The 19,661-nt window shown below is 45.4% G+C and overlaps 1 protein-coding gene across 1 annotated transcript in view; it reads right to left on the reverse strand.

Moving 5' to 3' along the window:
- LOC138489153 (ras-related GTP-binding protein A) overlaps positions 1 to 19,661 on the reverse strand; it is a 242,202-nt gene that overhangs the window by 108,360 nt on the left and 114,181 nt on the right. Inside the window, exon 7 of the mRNA XM_069616808.1 lies at positions 18,191 to 18,313. Within this exon, the coding sequence (XP_069472909.1) occupies positions 18,191 to 18,313 (123 nt within the window). The remainder of the gene's footprint in view (positions 1 to 18,190; positions 18,314 to 19,661) is intronic.

The following is a 19,661-nucleotide window of genomic DNA, read 5'->3' on the forward strand; positions in this document are numbered from 1 at the left end:
AGAAAGGGAGAAAGGGAGAAAGGGAGAAAGGGAGAAAGGGAGAAAGGGAGAAAGGGAGAAAGGGAGAAAGAGAGAAAGAGAGAAAGAGAGGGAAAGAGAGGGAAAGAGAGGGAAAGAGAGGGAAAGAGAGGGAAAGAGAGGGAAAGAGAGGGAAAGAGAGAGAGAGGGAAAGAGAGAAAGAGGGAAAGAGAGAAAGAGAGGGAAAGAGAGGGAAAGAGAGAGAGAGGGAGAAAGAGAGACCTCTCTTTGTGGAAGATGAATCAGAGGGCAGATGGACATGTCCAGAAGGTCCAGGTACCACGTTCTACTGGCCCAATCCGGGTCAATTAGGATCATGGATTTCCTGAACCTTCTCAACCTCCTTATTACGTGAAGAATGATGGGAACTGGAGGAAACGTGTAAAGAAGTGGAACTTCCCAGTCCGGTTGGCACCGGTTGTGAACAGGTCCACTTGAGGGGTTCCCCAAAGGGTGAAGATCTCTTGAAGGACTTCCTGAGCTAGTTCCCACTCGTGGGAGACTGCGCTCTACCTGCTCAGACTGTCCACCGTTGTTGTCTTCTCTCCGGCTAGGTGAACTGCCGAGAGATTCCTTCTTGTATTGCCCAGAACCAGAGCTGCATTGCCTCTCTGCACAGTGGTAGTGACCCTACACCTCCTCTTTTGTTGAGGTAGTACATGGCCACTGTGTTGTCCGTCTTTATCAAGACATTCTTTCTTGTACAGAGGGCAGAAAGGTCTTCAGCGCTAGTCTGATTGCCCTCAGCTCTATAAGCTTGATATGTAGTTTGGACTCCGATGGAGACCAACGACCACTGATGGTCAAATCGTTGGTATGGGCTCCCCACCTCGCGAGTGAGGCGTCCATTGTTGGGGAGAATTCTCTGAAATGTGCTCATTCCTCTCTACCTTAGAGACCCCCAGCTCTTTTTCTGGACTCTAAGACTTTCATTTTTACCTGGAGAGTGATACCCTTGTTCTCACTCTCTCAAGTATTTTAATGTGATTTGAACACCGTTTCCTTTGGTTTTTGGAGTCTGACAAACTCGATAGGCATCCCTTTACATTGTAGCACACAGCGCCTTCCGTGTAGTACTACAGGGAAGTGTTACAGATTTCTCCAAAGGCTTAAAACACCTTGCTCTTGGATAACTACTGTGTCCAAGAATAGTAATGTGAAATTGACTTTACACTTTAAATTTCTAGACCCAGAGCACACTATCTTACAATAGGGTGATCGAGGGGTTACATAGTATCCCCTTTGTCTAGCTTCTCATGTAACATTTTTATGTTACCCTTTCCTCGATGAATGGCTGGTGGCAGTGGTTTACTTTTAACTACCGCAGTGTCTCTTTACCGCGGGCTGCGTTCGCAACAGCAGTAAAGCACCCTTGGGTGCCATTTTTTGTCGAAATGGCCCGGTCGTCTTTTTTCGCATATTTCTTTGTGGAAAGGTCCTTCTTGAGATTTACTCTGCGCGCCAAACCAGGTTTGGTCCTTCGTTTGGTTTATCTTTGGCGTGTGTTAGGCAAAGTTTGTATGCAGTACTCTGAGAACACTACAAACAACTATGACTACAGGTATAGGCAACCCAACCTTTGATATAAGCTTGTACTACACAGTTTTGGTAGCGTGTTGAGCAGCCAGACTTGTCTCAAGAGGGGAAATGTGAGCTGTAGTGGAGTTACACATAGATTCACAGTTACAGGTATTCAAGTAAACTCTTACACTCAAGGGTTCTTGCATAAACAATTATTAATTTATCAGTCAGTTATAAAGCCTTCTTCAGAAGGAGGCAATAGAATAGTAACAAAATATTTATTTATTCGGATTTGTAAAGCGCACAACAGCTCAAGAGCATCGTGGTGCTGGTTACATAAGGGGGTGAAAAACTTAGTTACATAGGTAGCAGTAAAAAGAGGTCACAACTTAGTTACAAGGAACAGAAAACAAAACTGAGTTACAATGTCAAAAGCAGCTAGGAGTACTTCTGGAGGAAACTGACAATTTGTATCTTTAATTAAAGAGAGCAGTTTTTAGTTTTTTGCGAAAAGCAGGAGGGACATTTCTGCTCGGAGTTCAGAAGGGAGCGCATTCCATAGCTTGGGGCTAGGTATGGGAAGCCTATTCCTCCAGCTTTGGCTCTGTGGATGCGTGGTATGGTCTGTTTGTGTAGTAGGTTCTAGTGGGCCTAGTTGAGGTGGGTCTAGATATTGTGTCCGAGAGGTAGGATGGTGCGGTGAGGTTGATGCATTTGTGCGCAGTGGTGAGAATGTTAAATGTAATGTGGTCTTTGACTGGGAGCCAGTGTGCATCTTTTCTAGCTTGCAAGATGTGATCTCTTTTTGGTATGCTTAGGGCTGCTCTTAGTGCATTATTTTGAGTGATTTGGAGCCCGTTTATGTTTTTTGAGGACGAGCCAGCGAATAGAGCGTTGCAGTAGTCAAGCTTGCCTCCTATAGTAGCTCTAGCTATAGAGAGACAGTTGACCTTGGTTAGGAAGGGTTTGGTTGTGTTGATGAGTTTGGTGCTGTGGGCAGAGGCAGAAACTATAGCGCTGACTTGCTTGTTCATGGACAGCGTGGCATCTAGATGCACCCCTAGTGTCTTAACAGATGTTAGCACTGGAATGGTACAGTGGTCGATGTTGAAATTAGTGTAGAGCCAGCCTAGGTTGGCTAGGGTGGATTTTCTGCCAAGGATGAGGATCTCGGTCTTATCCCCATTGAGGCAGATGCCATTGGTGGCCATCCCTGCTTGTATGGTGGCGTAGATTTGTTGAAGGGTGTTGGCATCTTGGGTGTACGAACCAGTTAGGGGGAGGAGCACTTGGGTGGCATCAGCATAGTTGGTGTATGTAATCCCAAGTGCATCCAGTTTGTCAAAGAGGCTTAGTGAAGAGATTGTACAGCGTGGGGGCAGTACATGATCCCTGCGGTACGGGGCAGTACATGATCCCTGCGGTACGCCACAGTGGATGATGATGGGCGTAGCATGAGCCGTGTTGGAAAAGACTTTCACATCACTCTCCCCTCTAGGAAGGAGGCGATTCAGGTAGCAGCATGCTCGGAGAAGTGAGCATCATGGGTGAGATGTGATGTGAGTTTTGGGGTCCACAAGATCGAACGCTGCCGAAAGGTCAAAGAGGAGGACCGGCTTGCCGTTGTCTAGGGTTTGAGTTATTTCATTTTTTTTTTTTAGATCTAACAGTGCGGTTTGGGTACCGTGCCCCTTGCCGAAACCTGACTGCCTTTTGCCTAGGATGAAGTTGGTTTCTAGATGGAGTTGGATCTGGGTGTGCGCGGCTTTGTCTAGTAATTCGAGTAGGAATGGGACGGTTGTTATAGGCCGTTAATTGTTAGGTTGGGAGGGGTCTAGTGTAGGCTCTTTTAAGAGGGGGTGCACCCATGCCTCCTTAAGGCTGTTAGGGATGACGCCTGATTTAAATGAGGCGTTAATGAAAGCTGTAAGGAGAGGGGCCAGTGGCTCGGCACAATTCTTAACAATATTGGGGAGCATACATCGCCCTTACATTGCGATGGTTTGAGATGTTTAAGAATGTCAATGACTTCTGTTTCTGTAATGTCTTTAAATTCGAATTTTGGAAAATTGGTATTTTTGCTGCTGTGTGGGGACCGAACTGGCTGGCCTTTCTTCTGATTGAGACGGGTTTGGTAATGTGATAGAATTTTGTTCTGTAGTGTTTCAATGCTTTTTAGCATAGCAGTTTGTATACTGTTGCACCATGCTTCATCCTTAATAATTTCGTCCGTAGAGATCGAAGGGTCAATTAGTTCCTTAAAGATAGTGAAGAGTTCTTTAGATTGGGAGTTGGCTTGGGCTATTCGGCTATTGTAGACTTCTGATTTGGCTATAAAGATGGCTTCTTTGTACTTCTTAGCACTATTTTTGAAGCTTTCTTTGGCTGCGACACAGGGGTTAGTCTGCCAGTTTTTTAAGGCCTGGCGTTTGACTTTACGTAGGTGTTTAAGCTCTTCCGTGAACCAAGAGGGGCGACCGAGTTGACTGCTTGGGTTATAGTGTCCTTGAATATATCAGCTAAGACATTAGGGTCTTGCGAGAAGGGAGGAGCAAAGCAGGGGATGTCGAGATGGGGGGCGGAGGTTGTCTGCAGTGAGCTTTTTAGTACTTCTAACTAAAGTGGCAGGGGCAGAAGTGATGATTTTGGTGTTTGGAGCTGTGGGTATGGTGAATTCTATACAGGTGTGGTCTGTCCAGGGGAGGGCAGTGTTGAAAGTAATATTAGAGCCACAGTTGTGGTCAACCACCCAGTCAAGGGTGCAGCCTTTGATATGGGTGGGGGTAGTGATTTTCTGGAAGAAGCCTAGATCTATCAAGCCTTTGGCCACAGGAGTGGCAGATTTATCAAGAAGGTCACTATATCCTAGGTTGAGGTCTCCTATGAGTAAGGTTTTTGTGGATTTCTTAATATTTACACTGAGTAGGTGCATGATGTGTCCTTGGAAATCGGCCATGGGGCCTGGTGGTCTATAGCCAACGTGCATATTTATGGTACATTTGGGTGATAGAGATAGTTTAACTGATAGTAGGTCAGCATTACCCTCCCAATTGTGGGGTGTGCTCCTGAAGACAAGTGCCTCTTTGAAAATCAAGGCGAGCCCACCTACTTTGGCAAGTCTATCCTGTCTGAGGATATTGTAAGGTTAATGCTATAGTTGGGCCAGAAGCCTCATGAAGCCAAGTTTCAGTAATGTCTAAGATTCCAGATCCTGGTTTAGGATAAGGTTGTTAACTTCAGTGGCGTGAGCAGTTAGAGAGTGGACATTAGGCAGGGCACATTTATAATGTGTGGCATCGTTATTTTTGTTAAATTGGGAGTGTTTTAGATGTAGACTTCTGATGTTTGCTGAGATGACGTTTGGAGTTGGGGTTAAGGTGTGGCCTGGTACTTCGAGTGGTGTGTGCATTTGACTGGACAAGGTATCGTTTGCCATTGGTGCAAGATGCTAGTCTGAGGTTCCACCAAGATATATGCATTGGGCAGGAGTTGATGTGCACGGTAGGGGTGCAAGATCTGTGTCTGAAGAGTCTGGAATGGCAATTAGGCATATGCGTGAGGGAGGAAGTGCTGTAGTGCGTGGGGTTGTCAGGCTTGAGGATTTTGGTCATGGTGGTGTTGTTGCAGCTGAAGGGATTGTCCTGGTTGAGGGGCTCAAGCAGGGCAGAAAACAGTAGTGTGTTGGAAATGATCAGTGTACATAACATACTATGGTAGAGGAGTGTGGTATACATGCTAAGCCTAGAGTAAACCATGGGTATTACTGGGTTAGTTGCAGCTGAGTTAGGCCGGAACGATGGAGTGGGGCTAGGTCAGGGGTATATACGCAATGTGCAGAGGGCTGATTCAGCAGCACAATAGACTAATTATTGATCACAACAGTCAGCAAGATCAGTGAGCAGAATCTAATCACCTCACAGAAAGATCAGCAGGCAGAATCACTACACAGTTGGCAGGAGCAGGGGGCCGCCTTACAACTTATCATTTAACAAAGGCAACAGATTGACCAGCTGCAGCATAGGAGCTGAATGCAGCTATCAAATGGCAGGGCACATGTGGGCAAACTGCAGCTATCAAATGGCAGGCCACATAGGGCAAAATGCAGCAATCAAATGGCAGGGCACATAATGAGGAATGCAGCGATCAAATGACAGGGCACATATATACATAAAACACAGTCGGCACATCAGGCCAAATGGGCTAGTGCAAATACAGAGGAGATGTGTCTATTCTCCTACTCCTAGACCCATCAGCTGCTTTCGACCTGGTAGATAACAAGGTACTGTGCAATCACCTCAAATCGGCAGCCAACTTCTCCACAAAAGCCACGGCATGGTTAAATTCATTCCTGGACCAGAGAACCATAAGAGTCTTCTCTCCTTCATCAGCAGCGGATCCAGTCCCCCATCACCTGCGGAGTCCCTCAAGGGTCATGTGTTTCCCCCAACACGCTATACAATATTTTTACAAAGCCTCTGATATATTAGACAAGCTAGGGGTCTCATTACCAATTACGCCGATGATATCCAGATCCTTATCCCAATCCAAGGTGACTATGAAAAAGACACCAGACTCATACAAAATTTACCAAATCATCCAAGTTTGGATGGCCACTCATGGCCTATGTCTTAACGACGATAAGACCGAGCTCTTAATCATTGGTTCTACCAATAAACTGAACAAACTACCCCAGCTTTACAATTCCATCACGATCGACTACATCAAAATAAAGGTAGCTAAGGAAGTTAAAACCTTAGGCTTCTACCTAGACTCAGCTCTCACCCTCGACAAGCAAGTAAATGCCACAGCCTCAGCAACCAGCTACACCTGCAAACTCATCCATGCCTGCAAACCATACCTTTCCATAGATAGTTGCACCACCATTGCGCGAGCCCTCATCCTCTCCAAATTAGACTACTGCAATGCACTGTACCTAGGTACCAGTAAACATATCACTAACAAACTCCAAACCCTGCAGAACAATGCCCTCAGAACAGCTCTAGGCGTACCCAAAGGACAACACATATCTACCCACAGAAGAGCAGTCAACTGGCTGGCCATCAATGACCGTATCAAACTCAAAACTCTGAACATTACACATAACTGTCTGAACAACAAAGCTCCTGCTTACCTGTCATAAAAATTCACAAAGCACACTTCTGAATGCCCCATCAGAAAGGCCCTCTCAAATAGCATCAAAGTCCCTAACTTTAAACTGAAATGAACTGGTGGGTCTAGCTTCCCGGTTCGAGCAGCGCAGCTCTGGAACTCCATCCCAGATGCACTTAGAGCCACCCCCTCCTTCCATGGGTTCAAAGCCAACGCTAAACTCTGGCTTAAAAATAACGACCGCTAAATGCCCCAACTATACCAAATACTTTGTATATTCATTGCAAACACTGTAACTGTAACTCATCTATACTGTAAATCATCAGACAGTGCTACACAAAAGATTGATAAATGGAACATCTCTCTTGTAAGTAAAAATGCCTTGTAAGCAATGCTCGATATATGAGCCTGTAATATATGATCCTGTAACCTAAGAAATGTAACATTCATGTACCTGTAACCCCAAGATTTATTTCTCTGCAAGCGCCCAGTTGCTCAACGGCCAGGCGCGCTCTATAAATAAACAATACAAACAATACAATACATATGCAGCTCAGGGCAGAGTTGGTATGAGTCAACTGGGTGGCAATGTATGTTCAGGGTGAATGGTCCTGGGGTGCAGAGTTGGATGGTTAGCATATATGCAGCACAGCTAGCTGCTATATTTCAGTGCCTACTTCCGTGGGGCGGCGCACACCCGCGTGAGGGCGGCCATTTGGGAACGATGCGTCTCGTGGGCGAGCATGTATAGCGCAGAGCTCACAACTCAGTAGGGATAGGCGATCTGCATTACTTGTAGGCAGTAAATGAAAACGGGCAAGAAGGTGGTTGGTGGGATGATATTAGTGAGTATGCCCTTGGGCTTACCTTGCAAGCCAATGGGTGATCGATGATGTGGTGCTGCTGCCGCTTCACTTATCGTCTCAGACGAGTCTTAGGCTCTTCCTGGGAACAGATGCGTGGGCGGAAGGTGAGACATTGCAGAGATTAGGACATTGCACGCCCAATGCGCGTAACAGGCGCAAAACAGGCCTTTATATAGACTTCGTTTTGCCCGCCGGCGTATCCTCCAGCCGGCGGATGTAGAAATTCAAATAATGCAGGTTACCGAGGCTCAGCCTCGTTTTGGCGCCGTGATGCACCCGGCATGCAAGGGTCAGGCACGGTAATAAGACAGGCCCCTGTGGATCTGATGCTGCGCTGCGGCGAAGAGCTGAAGCTTGAATGCAGATTCTAGGAGGGGGGTCGGGGGAGGGCTCCTAACCTCCTCCCTTGGCATGTGTGTCGGAGTGGGGTCCCAGGCGCAGAACAGGCCTTCGTTTTGGCCGCCGGCATATCCGCCTGCCGGCGGATGTAGACATTGAAATACATCAGTGTACACTCTGAGTTTCTGAATCAGACAAGACCCTTTTGTGATGGCCCACAGACACAACCTACACCCACAGGCGACTTCAGTAACAAGGGTGCTGGGGACATTAATATCTTACTGTTAGCATTCAGAATATTCTTGAAAGTTGGTAAAAGGCAAAGGTTATTAGAACAACAAGAGACCACAAATATTTCTAAGTACTTTTAGATATTCTTAGAAGAGTCATTCAATTCAATAGGCTAAGCCAAAGCTGGTTGATATTTCACAGAGTTGCTGCTGGAACCCTGACACCAGGGAGAGGAACACGAGATTGTGCGCGTTGCTTTTAAGCTGGCCAAGAAACTCCAGGAAGATTTTCCAGACTCCCAGGAAACAGGACTGACCGAGCCTGAGCCACCTCAGAGTGCTGGAGCCCAGATGCAAGGAAAGCCCATCTAGACAGCCAAGAGTCTGCAGTGGTGCTATTTGCTGAGACGCGAGGAACTGAAACCCCGAAGTGCCACTGAATAGAAGTTGGTCCTTTTCTGTTGCCAACTGTCATGTTGCAGTGCAGGAGTCCTCCAGACATCCTCCCTCTTGTCCCCACGACTGAGGCCCAGGAACACAGGATCTGCAGAGCTGCACAGGAACAGAAGCCAACTGGAACCATTTCTTCTAACCAAACGTACTGTACTGTCTAAGAGAACTTACCTCTTGTTGTGTAACCTCACTTGTTATCAGTGGAGACTTGTCTTGGTTGCTTCTGTAGAGTTGCCAAAGCTTCTTTACTTCACAAGCCTAATCAGCTTGTGGCCATACTTTGATTTCTTCTTTTTTACAAAGACTAAGACATTGTGCAAGACTTTTACCTACCTGTAAGAATTGCTTCAGCTCACCTAGACTTTTGTCCAATTGACTTTGGCCTGGCCTGGTTCCCTGAATGGCTCTTCTTCCCTGCAACTGTGTTTTGTCTTCCTTCTAGGAAGGGGTTAACTTGCTTTGCATTGCGGTTACCAAAAGTACTTACCTGTTTCAGAAGATTTGTGAGAGCTCTTGTTTTATTCTAATAACCTTTTTCTTTGTCATACTCCTAAGTATTGCCCTAAATGCAACAGTGATATATTAATGTCCACATTGTCCTAGAAACTTACGTCTCCTGAGCGTGTAGGAAGTGTGCCATCCCAAATGGGTACTTGCTGATTTAGAGAAACTAACAGTGTGTATTTTGGTTGTGTGTTACTATTATATTGCCACTTCTGAAGAAGGCTTACTCAAACTGACTGTTAAATACATTAATAATTGTTTAATCAAGAAACCTTGTGTGTAAGAGTTCATTTGAATACTTGTCACTGTGAATCTCTAACTCCCATACTGCTCACATTGACCGCTCTTGAGATAAGCCTGGCTGCTCAACACGCTACCAACCTGTGTAGTACAGACCAAAGGTTGGGTTCCTATTGCCAGGTGATCAGGGTTGTTGTAGTGCACCCAAAGGATACTACATACAATCTTGCCTAACAGATAGGGTCTACTATCCTGGTAATACTGAAAGTAATCCAAAAGTAACTATTGGTTGTGACTCCCCTAGAACTACTGTTAGGAGGTCCAAATGAGGTTATTTGCTTGGGTTTGTGCACCTTCAAGCATAGTGTTGCGTTTGTATAATTGTGGTTATATATAATGTATTAGTACCCAGCGAGGGCGCAATCAGAATGAAAGAGCCATACTGATTGGCCCTCGCCGAGTCATTACCAGGCCGGGAATCCCTCTGTCGGGATTCCATGGCCTTTGTCCCCGGCGTGGGGCGTGGCCGCCCCTCAGCCAATGAGGATGCTCAAAGCGGGGCCATCCCTGCTCTGAGCCTCCCCACGGCTGAGAGGCTACCTTCGCCTCCCGCCGGGGACAGAGGTAAGGCTTTTTTCCCCTCCCCTTTCCTCCCACCTCCCTGCCCTCCCTACCCCACTTACCTTCTATGTCCCCGGCGGGGGGAACGATGGCAGCCTCCTGCCATGTGGAGACTCGGAGCAGGGCCATCTCCGCTCCAAGCCTCCACACGGCTGGAGGCTTCCATCATCCCCTGCCGGGGACCCAGGTACGTTTTTCTTTTTTTTTTCCTTCCCCTCCCTTCCGCCCTCCCAACCGCACTTACCTTCTTTTTTTCGGGAGCGGACGCGCTGCAAAAGCTTCTGTTTCCAGCATGTCGCTCCGATGGCCGCCATGGAAAGGGAAAACAGACTCAGTTTTCCCTTTCGCGGCGGCCATTTTCTTTGTCGTTTTCTTTGTCGCTTCATTCGGGCCTAGAACTATGGGCCAGAGGCATTATCTGAGTCGGTAATAACCCTGCTGCTCGGGGCATATTGCTTTGATAGTACTTATTTACCCCAAGATTTATCTGAGCCTACTCACATTTAAATAATATATTTTTACAATACATAGTGTTTCAGTGTTTCTTTGGACCATATGTGTATTACAATTTCTTTGTACTGATTCTACAGCTCTCTCTCCCTCCTAAGATAAGTCTGGCTGCTGTGTCTACGCACCCATGAACTCAGGCGGTACAGCCTTATAGTAAGAATGGAGTCTTCCACTGTCTCAGTTGAATGGTTTTGCTAAGCCCTTAGTTGGACTGCAGAAAAAATGTCTTAACAGCCTGTCTGAGTATTTTGCCTTTGGCTGGAACCCTTAGGTGTTTCTGCCAAGGCTTCAGAGTGTCTGGGCGGGCAGGAAGTGGGGGAGCAGTTTTTCACTCCCCTGCTCTTTGTCTGAATGGAACCAGCTCCCACAGGGAGTCTGGCTGCCCTGATTGGACAGCCACAAGCCCCTTTCTGTAAATTGCTGAAAGAGATTGCAGAGGAGTGTGTGCTGAACTTAAAGGTGAGGTTCCTGAGGTGATGGGCAAGGCAAGTCAACCACTGAAAACTGAAGTAACTGAAGAACAAGACTACCACAGACGCCTGCAGACCCTTTGCAACACCATTAAGTGACCACTGCTGTCCTGAGCCTGTTTTCTGTGCGACACAGGTATTCCCTAGAGGACGACTACTTCACTTTGACTGGTGGGAACAACTAGTCCCAAGACCAACTTAATCAGAGCCATCTCCTGAGGTGCTGTGCCTCTCCAGAGCTGCGGAACCCCAATACCAGGAGACCTCCAACCCAATTGAAGTGCATCATTGTAACAAGCCCGAGTCCGTCCAAGTCTGTGCTGAGCTCCAGGTGAACCTCCAGAGACACAATCTGACCCGTCCAAGTCCCCTCAGAGTGCAGGACTTCAGGAACCAAAGATTGTCCGGGCAAATCGCGTCCTTTGTTAGTGCTGCAGAGAAGGGGCCAAAACTACAGAGTGACCAGAGAAGTTGCTGAAAGCCGTGTGTTCAGGAGAATTCTTAAAAATGTGCCAATTCCTCTGGTATGCAGTAATAAATTCACGGCAAAAATGTCGCCTTTACAAAAAATTTACCCAGTAAAGGTGTACCCCATTTTACCATTTAGGGGGAGCGGGGTGTCCCCTGGCTTATGGCCAGCTTAAAAGTAACGCGCACAATCTGGTGTCCCTCTCCCTGGCTAAACGGTTTCCTGCAGCAACTCTGAGGGTATTCAACCAGCTCCGAGATGGGTGTCCAGGTGGCTTACTTTGGAGTCGATTGGTCCCACCAACTCAAAGGGAGAAGTCGTCCTTGCAGGGGTTTCTCTTTGGATGCAAACTTGGCAAGTTGGCACTGTAGCAAGGCTTCACTGGGCAAATCAACGGTCCAGGAGTTGCAGCAGGCGTCCTCTTCAAACTCTTCTTCGGTTCCTTCGTCCAGTGGTCGACTGCCTTCCAAGCCAAGAGACCCGCCTTTTTACCAGTTTCCTCCTATTCATTCCAGCCTAGCTGCCACTCACCCAGCAGGGTGGCTGTATTTGCCGGACAGTCAGCCAGCCAATCAGGCCAGAGTGCATTTGGGTCTCCTCGGAGACTAAGCACAGGGAGTTTCGGGCACCTCCCTCACTTCCTGCCCACCCCAGACAATTGTGCACCAGAGGCGGTCTTCAGTCCTGAAGCCCGCCAAAGGCGAAGTAACAAAGGGACCAAACCTGGTTTGGCACGCAGAGACGAACTCTAGAAGGACATTTCCAAAAAGAAATGGCAAAAAAAGAAGACCGGGACCCATTTAAACAAAGGGGCCTCAGATGCCATCTTGAAAAACATGGCTCCCGCGATGTAAAGCTACCGGTGTTCGCGGTTTGGAAAAATCATGGTCGTTTATTATAAAACCACTGCCACCAGCCATTTCGAGAGGAAAGGGTAGCATTTGACTGCTACATGAGTTTCTACACATTCAGGGGATACTAGGTAACCCCTCCAGCACTCTATAAGATAGGTTGTGCTGGGTCTAGGAATTTGAAAAGACTAGTAACGTCAATTTCACTTTACTTTCTCTGGGAAACAGTAGTTTATCCCCAGAGATGGTATTTAAACCTTGGGAAAGCCTGGAAAGGTTTCCCTGCTTCACTGCACTGAGGGTGCTGTGTGACACACATGAGAAGATGATGCCTATGGAGTTTTAGAAAACTCCATAACCAAAGAAAACACAAGAGTAAAACACATTCAAAATACGAGAGAGTGGGAAAAAAGGCTCACACACACTCCAGGTAAGAAAATCAAGTCCTCAAAATCCAACAAAGTTGCTGGTGGTCTCTAAGGTGAAGGGAATTAGCACATTTATGAGAATTCTTCCTAACACTCCTAAGAACCTTCGCAAACACTTTTCCATTGACTTACCAGAAGTGCTTCATCCTATCCAAGACTTTTGCCCATTGACTTTGGCTTAGCCTATTGAATTGAATGACTCTTCTAGTGAACTCTAAAAGTATTTGCACGGCTTAAGAATATTTGTGGTCTCTTGTGTTCTAATAACCTTTGCCTTTTACCACCTTTTTAAGCGTGTTCAGAATGCCAACAGTAAGATATTAGTGTCCCCAGCACCCTGGTTACTGAAGTCACCTGTGGGTGCAGGTTGCGTCTGTTGGCCATCCCAAAAGGGTCTTGTCTGATTCAGAAATTCAAAGTGTACAGCATTGAAGTTTATTTGTGGGTTACTATTCTATTGCTCCCGTCTGAGGAAGGCTTTATAACTGACTGATAAATTAATAATTATTTATGCAAGAAACCTTGAGTGTAAGAGTTCATTTGAATACCTGTAACTGTGAATCTTTAGGTAACTCCACTACAGCTCACATTTCCCCTCTTGAGATAAGCCTGGCTGCTCAACACGCTACCGGGACTCTGTAGTACAAGCTTATACCAAAGGTTGGGTTGCCTATACCTGTAGTTGTTTGTAGTGTTCCCAGAGGATACTGCATTCAAACCTTGCCTAACATCGTGCCAGAGGTCCTCCCTCGAGACTGCTGCTGCGAGATCCTGTCCATCGTCCTGCCTTTGGTCATCAGACCAAGGAATCCGGAAGTCTGGTCCACCGCTGCCACATCAAGGAGAATCCAACCACAATATTATCTTCAAACCTAAGGTACTGTGGGTAAACAAGTATTGCTTACCTTGATCCAAGAAGTTGTTGCAGAGCGTTGGAGTGCACGTAGAGGTGTCAAAGGCAACCCACTCCTACTTCCGATGCAAGCCACTGCTGGTGTCGTTTTATAGAATCCTTTAACTGGGTATCCACTGTTTGTTGTATCCTCTTGCATCTTAGAGACTACAGACTAGAAATTATCCACAGGAGTTCTTGTTCTGCTGCTTGTCCAGACTTTGCGCCCTCTACGAAATGCCTTTAGCTAGGGTTGCATTTTGAACTTAAAAAGACTTGGTGTGTGAAGAAACTGCCTCTAGAACCTCAAGCCCTGCTAGTCTAACACTAACCCAACTATTTTCGCTCCCAAAAGTCCCTATCTTATATGTGTATGCAGAGTAAATGTCTTTACCATATTCTTGCTAAGATTTGCAAGTGCGCATAGTTTCCGATAATACAATAGAACTGTCAATGCTGTCAAAAGCTGTAACAAATGTACCTGCAAGCAACTACAAACTAAGCTGTGGCCTTTGAAACGTATTCTAAAGTATTTATGTCTTTTGGTTTATTGTGCCAAGTAAATGTAATAAATCTATATTTTATACATTTATTGAGTGTTTCTTTGATGTGCATTACTAACTAGGTTCAGTCTACTTACCTACAGTTCACATCTTCCTCTTACAATGAGCTTGACTGCTCTGCCACTCTACCAAGGTTCCGCGAGTAGTACAGACTGATACTAAGAGTCGGGGATCTACAAACCATTGGGATAGTTTTGTGAAGTTCTACCTTCCAGAGGACTTTGGGAAAACTCCCAACACCCATTGTGCCTACAATATACAGCTTGCCTGGTAACACCATACCATACCAAAGACTGGGTGATCAGATTCTCACTGTTTCCTCCCCTGGTTACCTGTAGTCCCATTGCTGACAATTACCCTCCCTTCCCGGTTATTAGCTGCCGATTCACTTGTATCTCTGCTCCCTAACCATGTTCTTCCCCCTACGATTATAAAACGCGCTGTTGCTTCCCAAAGCTAGGTCCACACTCAAATAACCCAATAAGAATACATTATTTCTAGGTGAGTAATCAAAGAAGGACTGTAGTTATGAAAAAACCAGCACAAGCCTCGTCTCAGTTAGAGGTATTCAGTATTTAATTAATCAGGGCACAATGTACTCTGTTGATGCTGGCTGCATAATCCATTGTTCTTTTGACATTAGTCTAGTTTCAAATTTTGTTGCAGACATTTGCAAAAGTCAAATCTTGGGTACGATTACAAGCAAGTTACTTATTTTTTACAATAATGTTGCTTGTAACACCCATGGAATGGATAGGATACTACATAATTGTACAGACGGAGAGCAAGCAAAGCAAAATAGGAGGCATGCAGAATTGTTGGAGATGTAAGAATGGGGGCGCAATAAAACATGGTGCAGCTTTTTGCCTGGATAACCTTTTATAAAAACTGAAAGTTAGAAAATGTGAACAAGGGCATGTCAGAAATACAATCAAAATACCCTAGTGTTGGGCAAGGTTGTATGTAGTAACCCTGTGGGAGACTACACCAGCCTTGTCCTCTTGGCAATAGGCAACCCAACCTTTGGTATAGTCCTGTACTACACAAGTTGGTAGAGCGACTGAGCAGCCAGGCTTATCACAAGAGAGGTCAGTGAGAGCTGTAGGGTTGCAACAGAGTCACAGTGACAGGTATTCAAATAACACTCATACTCGAGGTTTCTTGATTAAAAAAATAATGTATTAAATTAACAGTCAGTTTCAGAAGAGATCAATATGTAACACTTAAATATACTTCAACAATACACTCCTTCAGCTCAATAAAGTAAGTGGATACGCTGTTGGGATGGCACACAGATATTCCTACACACTGAGGTGACTTCAATAGGTAGGACAGTATGGACATAAATATATCACGTTTCACAATTAAATGGTAATATTGAAGTTGTGGCAAAAAGGAAAAGGTTAGGGAAGGAAACAAAGTTTAACATGTTTCTCAAACAGGCAAGCACTTTTCAATCCCCCAATGAAATATAGGCAAACCCTTTCCAAGCTATACAAGTATGGAATGTATGACTTTTTGGAGGGACAGAATCAACAAAGTCAGAGGGTAAGAAGAGTCTTCAGGGAGCCAGGATAGCCAATGTCAATTGAGCAACGTCTAGGGGAGCTCAGGCCCTTCTTGAAGATAACAGAAAGGTCTTGTACAATGTTAAAGAGAGTTTTGTTGTAAAAAGAAAATCACTGTTGGGCCACAAGCTTGGAGGCTTGTGAAGGGCATCTGCAAGCAACTCTGCAAAGGGCAGGCAATGCAAGTCTCCAGTGAGAGCAAGCAAGCTACACACAACAAGAGATAAGTACCCCTAGTTTTACAGTACCTTGAGTCTGAAGAACAGGTTCCAGCTGGCTTCTGTTCCTGTTGTAGTCGTGACGATCCGGTTGTTCCTGGGCCTCAGTCGTGGGGACAAGAGGGAGGACATCTGGGGACTCCTGCACTACGGTTTGAAGGTCAGCGGCAGCATGGGGCACAATTCAGATCAGCAGCAATTCACGGTTACAGATACTCGCAAATAGCACCACTGCTTTTCTTGGACACCTTGTGGACTTTCCTTGCTTCTTGGGTCCAGCACTCTGTTGAGGTGGCTCAGGCTTGGTTAGTCCTGTTTCAAGGGAGTCCGGAGGATCTTCCTGAAGCTCGGGTCCAGCTTAAAGGCGATACACTAGATTCTGGTGTTCCTGTCCCCTGGCACTCGGTTCCTGCAGCAGCAATGAAGTACAGCCAGCAGAGAGAGGGGTTCCAGTCGAGTTAGTCTTGGGACTGATTGGTCCCACCAACCCAAGTGCAGAAGTCGTCCTTTCTGGGCTACTCTAGTCTATTCGAAAGTCAGAGCTTCAGCACTGCAGCAGGGCTTCACCGGGCAAACCAACGGTCCAGGAGGGTGCAGCTTCGGTTCCTTTGTCCAGTGGTCGACTCTGCCTTCCTTGCAAAAGACTTCGCCTTTTGTGCAAGTCTCTCCCATTTATTTGCAGCCTATTTGTCACTCACACAGCAGGGTGGCTGTTACTCAAGGACAACCAGCCGGCCAATCACCTTTGGGTGCATTCCTGTAAACAAGGAGACTAAGCACAGGGACTTTCAGGCACCTGCCTTGCTTCCTGCCCTGCCAGACAAGCTGGAGCCAGAGGCGGGCTTCGCCAGTGAATCCTGCCAAAGACAAAACAAAGGGACCAAACCTGGTATGGCACGCAGAGTAAATCTCGAGAAGGACCTTTCCAACAAGAGATGGTGAAAAAAGACTGGCCATTTTAACAAAATGGACACCCACGGGTGCAATACTGCAGCTGAGGATTCAGCGTGCGGTAAAAATGCACAATGGTAGGAAAAAGTAAACCACTGCCACCAGCCATTGATTGTAGCTAGGGTAACATAAAAATGTTACATGAGAAGGTAGACAAAGGGATACTAAGTAACCCCTCCAGCACTCTATGGAAGAGTGTGTGTGCTGGGTCTACAAAGAGAAAGGAAAATAAAGTCAGTCACTTTACTACTCTTGGAACAGTAGTTTATCCAATTGAAGGTATTTAAACCTTAGCAAAAATCTCAAGGATTTATCTGTGACACTGCACTGAGGGTGCTGTGTGTCGCAACATAAAAAGATGATGCCTATGGAGTTTGTCAGACTCCAAAACCATAAGAAACACAGGGTTCAAATGAAATAAAAATACGAGAGTGGAAAAAAAGGTCTCACCTCTCCAGGATAAAACATTAAAAGTCCTAAAGTCCAGCAAAAGAGCTGGGGTCTCTAAGGTAGAAGGGAATAAACACATAATTGAGATTTCTCCCCAACAACCCTGGAAGTTGAGATGAAAATCTTTAAGCTGAGAAAATAGCTCAGCGAGTTGAGCTGTTTGAGAGATCTAGGTGCAGCCTGCAGATACAAGTTTGAATCCCAGCAGAGCTGACTCAGCCCTTCAAGCCTTTCAAGGTCGATAAACTGAGTTATAATAAGCTGGCTAATAACCCCAGCAAACTACAGTTCCTTGAAGCTAGAGGATTCTACCACAATTGGCTATATAATAAATTGTGACAAGCAGTCAAGAGGTTAGAAAGACATCAACTTCTACAACGATCATAACTGGGGGAAAGGGTATCAAAAACCAGTATTCAAGGAACTCTTGTATCACAATATTTACAATACAACACAATGAGTCTCAAATCAACTGCTTCTTGATTTGTGTTCCCAAAGTTTCTTCTTTGCTACTCAATTCGACGGTGAAAACGAAAAAAAGCTAAAATACTGTCCATGTTTGGTGACTTGCGGGCATCATGCCTATGCCCAGGGAGGCTAACATATGAATGGTCTGTGCCCACTTTAATTTCTTTTTAAAGCAAGATGCAGCTTTGAAACAAAACGTATAGGTAGAAGAACTACGAGCAGCCACACTAACTAAATAGTGTGCCTGAATAATTGAAAATAATATATACATTAAAACTGAAGCAGCAGTAACTTATATTTTGAAAGAATAAAATGTAGAGAGAAAAACAATTGTGTACATCGGGACCTTTGCACTTATCATGGCTCCAACATTTGAATTGTAAAATATTTGACCTAAAGCCAGGATAGGAAACTATTGTTTTAACATGAACGAAGGCTCAGGACTACTCACAAGGAATGTTGCTCTCTCGAACAGAAGTACTTCGTCTGCCTCAATAATCTGTGCAAAATTTCTCAGGTTCGTCTCAAGTTGCTGGACGTTGGGAATCAGTTGATAGACTATACTGGACCAAGCCTGGCAGAACGGACACAAAGATATGAGCACATGTGAACTGCATTACTATACAAAACCAAAAGCTGTTAGGCCCTGACAATCTAGCACGACAGATTACTACATTGAAATATCAAACTGAATATTTCACTTTAAACGTTTGCCCCCTGGAAGCCGAGGACCATATGATGAGTTACATTTTTAAAATTTGAATTACGAAGGGTGTTCTTTACATAGGACAACATCCTTGTCAGCGCTTTTCTAAGACAATTCAAAGTATTTGCCATGATCAAGAATAGGGGACACTGATACAGAGTCACATATCCAAACGTGTTATAGCCAATAACATTACCAGACAGTGACAGACTAATCTGTATCCGTTTGGCCTGAAATGTCAAATTTAGGGGAAGTTTCTAGAATTCAATTGTGGCTCAACTCGGTAAATAGTTAATACTGCCAGCTCAAAGGATCTCCACCCTCGCCTACCACACAACATCTGCTCCACTGCCCAACCTACCGTCACATACACTTGGCCTCTGGAATGCACAATCTCTCCGTAACAGGTTTTCCTACATCACTGACCTCTGACTCCCATAGCCCTCAACTTTCACTTCTTGCTATCACAGAAACCAGGCTCATCCCCTCATGAATCTGCTACATTAGCAGTTCTCCATAAGGACTCTGCTACCTTTTCCGATTCGCCCAGACCTGTTGGGAAGGGTGGCAGTGTAGGCTTCCTTAATAATAAGGCCAACAACACTTTCCCTCAACCCCATTTGACATCCAATCTTTGAAACATATGACTATTCAATTCCTACTATCTACTCCTCTCAGTGTTCTGGCTTTATATCAACCCCATGGTGCTCTAGACTCCTTCCCTGATTGGGCCCTTCACTTTGAGTCACTTCCTACTAACATCCACATTGTCATGCTGCTCTCACGGCTCCTCGTTTGAACTTAAATGCATCCTATCTGACCCACCAGAGTTTGTGGTAGCATAGACAGAGCAGCCAGGCTTATTTTAGGAGGGAGAAAGGGCTGTAGAATCAGTACACAGAAATTGTAGTACACATATGGTCCAAAGAAACACTGAAACACTATGTATTGTAAAAAAATAAATAGTCTATTTAAATACAAGTAGGCCTAGAAACATCTTGGGGGGGGGGGGTCGGGGGAAATAAGTACGATCACATTACATATAATCACAATTATAAAAACACAACACTATGCCTGAAGGTGCACAGACCAAAGCATAGAACCTTATTTGGAACATTTAACAGTAGTTCTCAGGAAGTTGAAACCAATAGTTACTTCTGGATTACTTACAGTAATACAAGGGTAGTAGACCCTAACAGTTGTACTGTGACGCTCA

This window comes from Ambystoma mexicanum, chromosome 9 (genome assembly GCF_040938575.1).
Source record: "Ambystoma mexicanum isolate Mex_15411 chromosome 9, UKY_AmexF1_1, whole genome shotgun sequence".
Taxonomy (NCBI): Eukaryota; Metazoa; Chordata; class Amphibia; order Caudata; family Ambystomatidae; genus Ambystoma; species Ambystoma mexicanum.